Raw genomic sequence first — 11,744 nt, 5'->3', positions numbered from 1 at the left:
ATCTGTTACTTACACATGCACGCATATTGCTATATGATGTAAAATTGTTGTACTTATGTCTTATTTGTATTCACTCTGTAAGTGCGTCCATACCTTATCTTGAGCATGCTAGTGCAAAATAGGAGTCATGAACATATTGAATCTCTCATCCATTATGTATAAGGTTTTTCTTTTATTTGGATATTTCATTTAGTACCTTGCCCTCTTTTAAGATTTGTATACATTTGTAGATTAAATGTTAATGTGTGATAATTTAATTTGCATTTTCATATTTTAAACGATCAAGTGGTTGAATCACCTAATGTTGTTGTGGCTTTCTGGTGAAATGCATATATGATGTGAAAATTTGTTACTCTTATCATTTTCAATATTACATATTAGAAAATAGTGTTTTTATTTATATTTATATTTATTCACACACACAAAAACATATTTAAGGGTTTGTTTGATGACTCCAGTGTGTCTGGTAAAGCAAATTTGATAATTACCTTAAAAAAAATTACTTGAAGGGTCTCAGTTTGAGTATCATTTTTCTTGCATGGGAGGATGTGTAGGCTCCTACTCAGGCATGCGATTTGTGAATTAGTAATGTCAAAGTTCAAGCTGTTTAATTAAGCAATTTTTGTGGAAGTTGTTCTAGAAAGGTGCGATATAAGTGGACGATTTGTGGACAAGTTTTGGTGGTGAATATAAGAGTGGATATAGGCCGGTGGACCTTGAGGGAAGAGTGGGCAGTTATGGTGTTGAACTTAGAAGGGGATTATGAGAGGATGGAGAAAGTTCCAGTTTCCTAGCTTTATCATGGATAAAGGACAAAGATTGAGATTTTGAAATGTATGGTCTGAAGAAACTTTGTAAGGCCTCCTCATTGGACTTTTTAGGTTGTTTTTGACTCAAATATTAGATTATATCATGTATGATGGGGGTTGGTTTGCCAATTTGGTGGGCATTATAGGAATGAGATTTGGATCATATAATTAAAGTAAAGATCAACAACTAATAATTATTTTTTCGCAACTCAAAAAACACACCACATTTTTGAGCTGCAATCCGAGGAGGCATAAAGTTTCACCATCTAATAAGAATTCAACTCAGAGGCATGTTGAAGGTTAAACTAAGGATAACAGTATATTATTACAAAAGAATACACAAGTCTCTGAGGAAAGTTAGCACAAAATAGTCAGGTGACATTCTTCTCAGCGTTCGTAAGATAATGCCACTCCAAACCTTGGGCTCTTCGATTGTGAGTCCACACTTGCTGAGATTTGGATGCCCGTCCTTGTAGTTTAGACAATTAAATTGAAGTAAACAAGCCAACGAATTTCAAAAGTTACTAGTAATCTAAACAGAAATTTTGATAATATAAGATAAACAATTAGATGGATTTAAATGGCAGGGAAAAAAAAAAAAAAAAACAAACAAACTAGAAATTGATTGACAGAAGTTCAATATAAACATTACCTGCCTGTGTTGAGGCTTTCTTCAAAGCCTGTACAAGAGCAAAAAAATTATTAACGTTGACCAAGTTTCATTTAAATAGTGGTGTATAACTGTTAATTACCTCATCTAGATCAGAAATTTCATTTTGTTGGGATTCCTCAAGCTATTTCTCAAGGCCAACAAGGAACTTGTTGAGATATTTCTCCAGTTTGAGCCAAGTAGCTTCAGCATTATGCCTTTCTAGCCTGTATACGAAAAATGGACACATGAACAGCAAAGGGTTCCAGGGGAAGTATTGGGACAATAACTGGTACTAGGACAGCAAAGGGTTCTCTCACCAAAAAAAAATTGTTTCGAGACGCTGATTGGACATCGGATCCTGGTTCTTAGGTAAAGAAAATCTTAAAGATGGAATTTTGTTAAAAACTGTTGAATTGCCGTGAAGTCCAATTTTAGAGCTATTTGTGGTAGACAGTATAATTAAAAATAAAATGTTAAATAATCGAGAATTGAACATATTCAATTTTTTTATATGAATAATAAGTAATATCGTTACAACATCATTCACCACTCCAGTCCTACTTTAGAACCCTATCACAAATCATATACTATATGATTTGCAAGCCTAAAGATGGTGTCTATTGGAGAGTTGATGCTATAGTCTGTTGTGTTGCAATTTGCAGTAATTGTGTGTTTGCAATCATTTCTATCAATAACTGTTATTTCCTTACTTTTGTGTCTCCTTCTGACTTGTTGTTATAATCTATTGTGTTTTTCGTATTACAGGTTTGTTGTGGTTGGAGCAATACATTGGCAGTGAGTGGTTACCTTGCTTCAGCTTGGCAAGGGGGCTTTAGAAGTAAATCTGAATTTGTTTGATGTTTTATCAGACTCATTTCACAAAGAGTTGTTCGACTTTATTGAAGTTAGCGATTTATGGGTATGATACTGAAAGGATATTCCTACTTCCTGTTTCATATAATTTTCATATAATATTGTTGGAAGAACTGAAACAGGAATAAAAGTTCCAATTTTTTTTTTTTTTTTTTTTTTTTTTTTTTAAATTGTGATGTTATGTATGGGACAAGAATGTTATTGCTCGGTCAGATTGCTTTAAGACTAGGAATCACTAGAAATTGGATGGTTTTTGAATGTTTTAATTGATGAAGAGGTGTATTAATGCAATTAAAGCATGAGGGCACACGTATTGCGTAAATGGGCTGTAATGATCTTGATTTTTCTCTTCTTCCATTTTTTGGGATTTTTTATTTTTCTAAATTTTTTCTTCTTGCCTTGTTTTGCGTGCTGGACACGTAGGGTGTGCCAGGCGAGTCCTGAGAGTTGTTAGGGCATTTCCTTGAGTTTAGGACTTTTAAAAATGTATTGGTCATCATTTCGGCATTTTTTCATTTTTTGGGCTGGGAGGTCCTAGGTAGGACCTGCTTCCGGGGTCGTCATGTACGAGAATTGTGTTTCGAGTCCATTGCATTTTATGCATCATTATTTTATGTTCACTTACATGATTTTATAATGGAAATGGTGATTGTTAAATGTAAATACACACACACACACGCACACGCACATATTAATGTAAGGTAAAGATGAGATTTTTTTGTGGTGGGACCCACATGTACTCATTTTAATGGCCTTGAGACCATTTTGGCTTACTATTCTCTCCCACTTTCTCTCTCACGCCTGGCTCTCTCTTTCTCCTCTCAAATTTTCTTCTTTATTTTCTTTTATGGAACAAAATCTCCTCCATTTTTTGACCAATTGGTCTGGTTTTCGGTCTTGGTTCCTTGACGAAAAATGTTCCTCTCGTCGCTCTCTATCACATAGTCAAAGGATTTAATTTTCGGAGGAGCGGTGATTATTTTACAAATTTTTGAAGTTTTTAGTTCTAAGGCTTCGGAGGGGGTTTCAGGTCACTTCGAGTCAGATTCCGGAGATACGCCTTTAAAACAATAGAATCTCCTCATCATCGGCTACGTTCCCACAGAACAGTTTTCCATTCCGCCGGCGTTAACCGGTATTGAACGCTTTGACCGGCGTTGACTTTTTCGGCCGGGGATGCATTTTGGCTACTTTTGAGGTAAGGATGTCTAAACCATTAAGTTTTGACTTTAGTTGAGTTTGTATACTTGAATTATTGATAAACATGCTTAAAATGATAAATTTTGAAAAAATTGAATGTCGGTTATGTGCTTACATCCTTATGCAACGAAACATGCTTTAGATGATATTAATTGTGTATGTATATATGTGCTTAGTTGCAAAGTTGTTTAATGAACATGCCTTTCGTTGAATTTATTTCTTGAAATTACATATATGTGATGATGAGTATGTATGGCCAAACTGATAAAGTGCAGGCATGTTTATATTGCTTTCATTCATGTATGATTCCATTCATAGCATGGGCATGGTTTGGAAAAAGTGAGGTTGAAATGATTCTTTTTAAAGAAATGTGTTTGGAAAGAATTATGAGGAAGGATTTAGAAATGAACCGGATTTCTCGAGTCCGGGGCTAGCTTGACCTAGAGGGAGCGCGGCTCGGTGTAGGGTGTAAAAAAGTTGATACTAGGGCCTTTAACGGTTGCCAGCTTTAGAACCGAGGATAGCTATCAATCTCGCCTCGATAAAGTTAGTTAGCGGGTTTTCGAAAAGTGAGTGTTGGGTCGGTATAAATCAAGTTTGGGATGTGATGCATCACACTTCATATCATGTGCATGATTTTGAAGAATTGTGATATGTGACTGCGTGTATTGATTGTTATGTTATAAATGTTGTACGGACTCCAATTGCATGACCCCGGCTTCTTTTCAATTCCCCTTATTTGGTTGTTGGCTCAAGGGAGTCCAAAATTGGTATTTTAGGCATTACTTACTGAGCTGTTGAGCTTACCCCTTATCTTAACATTTTCAGGGAATCGGAGGAGAAAGGGCGTGCGACTCGCATTTACGAACCTAGACGACATTAGGATTCTTTATAGTGTATAACGTTGTATTTACGGCCATGACTATAGTAGCCTCATTTATGTATTTAAATTCATTGAAAATTGTAAAATTTGATTAACAATGATGTGTTGACCTTGGATATGATGGTATTGTCCAGATGACCTTACGTTCGTGTAACAACCCGGTTAACGATTTGGACCTTTGGGTTTGGTCGTTACAAATTTAGTATCAGAGCGTTAGGTTCGAATACTTTTTGGACGACGGGTAGAGGCTTACCTAGGATTGCATGGGAAGTTGAATTGTATGTTTACGTGCTTATGTGTTAAAGTGTTTAACTGTTTAAGTAGCATACTTACTTGTTACCTGTTTAAATGTTTAATGTTTTGAAAGGCATGCCTATTTGTTAAGTGCTTACGTGTTTAAATGTCAGTATATATAAATGAAGTGTACATGTTATTTTAAAGCATGAGGAGTGTACATGTTATTTTAAAGCATGTGATGATAAGTATGAGGAGTGTAGTGACGGCAAGTGGTAGGCACAGTGTGTGCAATTTCATTTCAAATGATAATATGACAAATAATGCACACGGTATGTGCAAGCATGTTTCATATGGTATTGTGAGTAACAGGATCAAGGCATGACAGAGTGCTACTCATCATAGACACAGGATCATATAATTGGCCAGAAAGTCATATCTTTCTGGTACATTGGGTGTACCCAACACGTGATGGCTTTCTAGCCAATCACATGAGGGAGCGTTTATCCATAATCACATCCACAAGCCTCTAAGTAAGAGTGATTTTATTTCATGCATTCTCTTCATTATTTACATTTATTTCCTAATATTTTCTGCGTGTTGATTAATCTTTTAATCAAATGATGATTGGAATTTAGTATTCTTGATAATGAAAATATCAAGTCACACTAAACAATCCATTTGAGAAGATAACTTTCAAAAGCCATAAAACCAGCACTTGTTTATCCATATCGCATGACACCATTGGCATGTTTGATGTCCTATTTGTAGATAAGATAAAAAAAATGAGTTTTTATTTTGTTGAACCTCTCTGGTGGCGAGTTGGCTATTCAAAGCTTAAGGCTAGTATCATTTGCCTCCATACGATTAATGATCGTTATACTTTATAGTGAAGAAAATTTTCCTAATAAATAAATATTTGTCTGCTTTATTTGATGCCCCAACTCTTACATTAATCCTATGCAATCAAATATAGAGAACAATAGCATTGAACAAGCCTTAAGGCATCCCTTTGCGAAATTTGGGATTGCTGAGATCGTTCAGAAAAAGTGAGTATGTATTTGGTATCTCTACGTGGGCCATGTTAATGGTGGTGCTTGTGGCAAGTGTTGGTTAGGTTTGCAGTATGGGTCATGTTCTAACGACCTTACTTTCCAGGCATGACACTGCATCTTTAGTAAGGGTTATTTTGTGGTAACAGTTTGTGACTTTTAAATGAATTATTATTTTATGGATGCAATTACTTTATTGTTGTTAATTTAAATCAATTGATGATGCATAGTGCTATTATCTAGTTGGGGCAGATATGTAATTCTACTATTATCCTTTTAAAATAACATACATAGAGGGACTTGACCCCATCTAAGCTACCTCAACCATATTCTCCTCATCTCTCTCTATCTATTCACCTCTTGTTCTACCAAAATGGGAGGTCTTGGGTTTAAATTTCTCCATTTCTATATGATTCCCCCTTTCTGCTTGTCTCTGTCCTCAGTCAATTTATCTGTCTCTCATTTAGTGTAGCCTAAAGCACTTTTCAGAAATATTCTAATATACTCATTCTGTAATTTTCTTACCTCTACTTGCAAAAAGTTCCAAATTTTAGTTTTGCCTAAAAGCTCTACTGGGCAAAGATCGGTGCCACTAAACACAATTAAAAGTGAAATTTCAAATTAAAAGCACTTTTATCTATTCTAATCGCATTGCCAAATATCGTCTTAGTCGATTTGTCTGTCTTTCCACGTTAAAGAGGAATTTTCACCTGAATAGCTTGATATACACGGTTGGACTCGTCCTTAATTAGCTCATACTTTTAAGATAATTGGTTGTCTAACAGGAGAATTTTATTCGTTTGCCTTAACGCTAAAAAATGATTTGCTATATTAAACTTCAGCAGCACCTACCACTTTTTCTCGTTGCAGATTGACCTTTGTAAGTAAACCCTTTATTTTAGTTGGCAAGTTAAAAAAAAAATGGGAAAAAAAACTTCATATCCATATGTATGTGAGTTGTTTAGATTAAGAAGTATGTGATCAGTATTGTTAACGCTGAACTCCACTTGGCTGGAAGTCAAGGGGCGGTTGTCATAGCTATCTGCCAAGCCATTCAGATGGTAAAAACTAACAAACTCTATCTCTTGATTTCAATTTTGTCAACCATTTATAAATCTTAAATGCCATTGTTCAATACTATCATAATTTTCCCTCACACGCGTTATCATTTGGTATTTAACCATTAAAGGATCCCATCTGGCTCAATTATACTCAAAATCTTTCACCTTGAAACAATGCTCTGAGATTTCACAGAATCAGGTAGGTGGTATATGATTATTGATAACTGCCAATCATATATGTGCAACAAATTTTGTATGGAACCTATACTCTTTTGGCTCGCTCATAGACAACACAAATTGGAGATGTCAAAAATGAGTGGAAAATTGGGTTTTCCCATATCTACCAAGACTACCAGCCAGGAAAAAAAGGAAATTAGGGATGACATTGGAGGTAGAATTAGGAAGGAAGACCTTATTATATGAGCTCTACCCAATACTAGATACAAAGAGGATACTAATATTATTGGCTGACCTGCCAGTTGTCCGACTTTGATTAATTATTGCCCTTTGTTATTCAAATTAATGGTTTCATTTTTGTAATTTTCTAATTATTTTGGAATCTTATAAGTTGAATTGAGCAAATTTGGAAAACAAGGTAAAATTGCATAAAGGAAGTAGTTTGGGATAATTGCCGACATTGTAGGATGACTTGGATGATAGTGTCAGAACATACAGTGATATTTCAGAATATACGTGAAGAAAGTTCAAGTGTATACATATGCTATCAAAGCATTAAGAAGTTTGTCCAAATTTCACAATGGCTTAAAATAACTCCTTCTAGAACAGTTTTAGAAATACTTTAGTGAACAGTATACATTTCATTTACCATGTTAGAGGATCGGAAACAATCTTGGAAATTGGCGTCTCTAGAATTTTGAGGAAGGGGTCCACTAAATCCAAAAACAGACCCCTTTTAGGACTAATTTTTTTATAATTCAATGGAAGAATGATCCCAAGTATCAGGGAAGGTCATCCTTTGTTTTGGTCTACTACTATTTTTGGGTTATGAAACTTCACAATCAAACTCTTTAGAAAAAAAAAAATTGTTTCCAACTCCTAGAAATTACTTTTTTCATTCAAAAGAAGCAAAGGAGACTCTACAATATATAGTCTTTGGGATGCAGAGGACTGGGCCAAAAGATGTGGGCTTGTGAAAACGGACTGGACCGAATCTCCATACACTCTGCCCCCTACAGGAATTGTATGTAATGAAGATGGTTACATATGGGCCACTTCTGGACCATCTTCTTGTGGTCCAGAAAAATTTCATTGCGATTGTTTGGGTGCATGTATTACACGAACGATACGAATGTGTCTGTTTCTTTTTTTCTCTCCTTTAGTACCACAAGCAAATGGTTCACTCAATAACTGAATTTGAGCAGTAAAGTATCGAAAATTCTCATTTACATTTTTAAGTTAATTATAATAACAAGTGCATAACAAAAAACAAAGAAAGAAAAAGATGCATGTATTTCAACCAACAGAAAATCATTTTTGCATGTTGGGTTTGAATGAGGGGCGAGCAAGAGCTAAGCAATTATAATTTAATCCCTGTGAAAAAAATTTATAATGCTTAAAATTATATGAAAACATTGTTTCTTCCAAACAACTAACTTTTTGTGTTGGTATGGGTTTGCAATCCATTTTCATTCACCAATGAAATTTAATAAATAAATAAATAAAAACTTAACTACTTGATTGAATGTTGAAACAAAAAGGATTATATGTAATTAACAAAATACAAAAATAAATGGTCCATATGCATGCCAATTACATCGAGAGAAAAAAAAAAAAAAATTAATTCATAATCTACTTGCTTGGATCTTATCGAAACAACATGCATGTCCACATGTCAACAAACAAAATAGAAATTAAATGGGACAACTGCAACAACAAATTACAGCAAGTGAAAATGCAAAAGTTAAGCAAAAAAATGCAGCATAATAGATTTAATCCATTGGTTAGATTGGGAAGAAGCGTTAAAATAAGTGCTTTTATAAGAAAAATAAGTGCTTTGAGGAGAAAAGAAAGAGAATCAAAGGAGAGGGAGAAAGAGAGAAGTTGGGCGCATAGGGTTTTCATGATTAAAAAAATAAAATTAGAATTAGGCTCTAAGAAGAAGAGAAAAGAGGAAGGAGGAAAATGTGTTTGATAAGGAAATGGGGTCTATAATATATGAGAAAAAGAAGCAAATAAGAATATAGAGAAGGAAAACATGAGAAGAAAAGGGAGAGATTCCGAAGAAATAAAAACTTAATATGAACTAATCAATGTCAAAATATAAATAAATAAATTTTGTGGGCCAAATTCCAACCTCGATATCTCATTGTAGAGAGCTTAGAGAGTCGTCTCTTTCATTCAATAGATTCAAGGGAACAATACCAAGAGACATTGGGAATATACATCAACTTGAGGTTATATATATATACATACACATATATTTTGTTTTTGGGTTTCCTTGTTCCTTTAAATTTTGTGAAGAACAATGACATTCCCTTCCAAAACAAAGATGAATCCGGAAAAGAATAGTTTATATTGAATAGTTAATCTCATCTTGTCCAATATATGTTGTGCTTAAAACTATTATTAGATAGTGTATTTTGGTTATGGATGATCCAAAATTGTGAATCCCTTTATTGATGTTAAGAATTTTATGGAATTAACTGTAATAATTATGTAATATTTGAATCATATGACTGATTGTATTGTTTTCTTGCAACCTTCGTTCGCTGTTTAATTAGATGAAACATGTATTTTGGCATGGACTCAGAATTGAAATGTTGCAAGTATAACATTCCAAAAAAATGAACTCCCAGTGGAATTCATTTGTAGTAGTATCTCAAAAATCAACACTAAAACTGCAAGGTTCAGAGAACTCCTGAATATTATAAGTCTGAAACGTAACTAATTTTTCTTCAATTTTAATTCCAAAATACTAATTCAATGCTACCTATCATAAACATTGAGAATTACAAAATACTTGGGAGTTTGAATTAAGATTTAGATGGAAAATTATTAAAAATATGAATAAAATTACTGTAAAAAAAAAAATATATAAATATAAATGATATATCATACAATTGTTTAATTACATTACCAAAGTAAAAGAGGAAATGATCGAAATACTAGATCGATGTCCAATCCTCGCAAATTCATATCACAACATTTGCATACACTAATTGAAATTACATAAAGAGACAAATATATGTAATGGTGAATAGTGATTTTACTAATTATGCATCAATTATTAGTCGTCGTAGATTCGGCACTCGTCGGTTTCGGGGTTGTCCTGGCAATAGTACTCGAGAGGATCTTGTTTCTCCATCTTGACACGGAGATGAGCTTTCGCTTGGCTGACCTCTTCCACCTCGTCCCACGCCACCTTGCACTCGTCGGAGGTCGGTTCGCCACCGCAAACCTCCTTCGCCTCCATCACCTTCTTCTCTATCATCTCCGTCAGCTGTTGCTCTCTCATCTGCGTCCCTTTGTACTTCGCCATTCCACCCATCCCTTTCACCGTCATACACGAACCCGATCTCATGCTTCGCTTGCTCTCCGGACCGAACCAGATCCAAGACGACAACTTCTGATCACAAAAGCCGTTTCTCGCAGATCTCAACAAATTCAAAGACGACGACGACTGAAACACCACCGAATTCGAAGAAACGCTCAAAGCTCCGAAAGATGCCATCGATTTGGTTCAACCGTGGATTTGATCGATCTTCAGGTGAACAACTCTCTCTCCTCTGTTTCTATCTCTATTGATCACACTTTGCATCTTTCTTTTTCTAATAAGAGGACATGTGATGGTGATTTAATTATAATTACTTAAATACCCCTTGAATTCAACGGTATGTTTAACTGTTCATTGGGGGCATGGATGGTATTGCTGGTATTTGGTGGCGGAGTTACCCAAGTGCCCCTGTGGATTCTAGAAAGTACCTAATTGATTTGACAAGGAAGGGTCCATTGGAGCAATAATGTAGGTTCTTATTTTCTCATCCCAGCCACTTGAGTTGGTTACTGATTGTTGCGTCAGCAATATCAACGGTCCTGATCGTTGCAAATTTGTTAAAGTTACATGTGGCTCACTTTAAGTCGCCTTCGACTCATACAAGAGTTATTGGATGGATGATATTTTGTTTCCAAGCTTTCAAAATGTTATCCACAACAACAAACCACATTGTGGATAAGTTCAAGAGTATGGACAAAATAAAAGTAACACTTCCGAAAACTTCCGATTCAAAAAAAAAAAAAAAAAAAAAATCGTCAAAATAAAGTAAAATCAAATTCTTTCAATTCAACCTTCGGCAAAAAAGAAAAAAAGATTCCAAAAATTTCTTTCAATTAATTACTCTAAAGTCCATTGTCATGCATACTTTTATAACAAATTCTCTCTTATATTGGCGATTGATAATAATTTTGTCAATACAATACTTAGGGTGTCAATTAAAATTTCAAAATATATATATTTTTGGGTGGTACCAAAAAAATTTCAACAATATTTTTTATCAGACTTGATCACTGTAGTTTATAAGTCTCACAAAGTGCTAATTACGTGACACGTTAAAAAGTTAAGATAGTCTATATGGCAACAAAATTGGCAACAAAAGCAACCACAAAGTTTAAAAAGTTATTGCCCCCGGCATAGCTGTGATGGTAGGAGCTTAGAGACTGGCCGGTGTTCGACTCTTCCCAAGCCATCTATTCCTCTCGATTGATTGCTGCACGTGTTGAGGGGTCGGTGCGTGTGGCACAGGTTTCTAATTTGGGGTGGATCCCTAAGGGACCCTGCCCAGGAGAGTTCCTATTTCTAAAAAAAGAAAAAAGTTTAAAAAGTCACACTTTGATAATGTGATATGCTGCTTGAGGAGTATGAATCAAACCATATAGTCATGACATGCCAACAAACCTTGGGAGTAGAATACTCGGGCCAAAACTAAACCCTGGCCCAAGGCTATTAAGTAGCAAAGTCGCGAC

At 34.9% G+C, this 11,744-nt stretch overlaps 1 protein-coding gene across 1 annotated transcript; it reads right to left on the bottom strand.

Annotated features, from left to right (window-relative positions):
* Window positions 1–9,815: 9,815 nt before the first annotated feature.
* LOC132279004 (calvin cycle protein CP12-3, chloroplastic-like) lies at window positions 9,816–10,537 on the bottom strand. Its single transcript, XM_059780921.1, has one exon. It carries the CDS (start codon window positions 10,453–10,455, stop codon window positions 10,012–10,014), a length of 444 nt encoding a protein of 147 aa, XP_059636904.1. The 5' UTR covers window positions 10,456–10,537; the 3' UTR covers window positions 9,816–10,011.
* Between the last annotated feature and the right edge of the window lie 1,207 nt (window positions 10,538–11,744).

The sequence above is a fragment of the Cornus florida genome, unplaced genomic scaffold (assembly GCF_030987335.1).
Source record: "Cornus florida cultivar Cherokee Brave unplaced genomic scaffold, ASM3098733v1 CherokeeBrave_3.0.0_Hap2_Chr10, whole genome shotgun sequence".
Lineage (NCBI taxonomy): Eukaryota > Viridiplantae > Streptophyta > Magnoliopsida > Cornales > Cornaceae > Cornus > Cornus florida.
This window is presented reverse-complemented; position numbering and strand designations above follow the sequence as displayed.

Bases quoted from the DNA above. Each gene is read 5' to 3' on its own strand.
- LOC132279004 (XM_059780921.1), bottom strand. From the start codon at position 10,455: ATGGCATCTTTCGGAGCTTTGAGCGTTTCTTCGAATTCGGTGGTGTTT.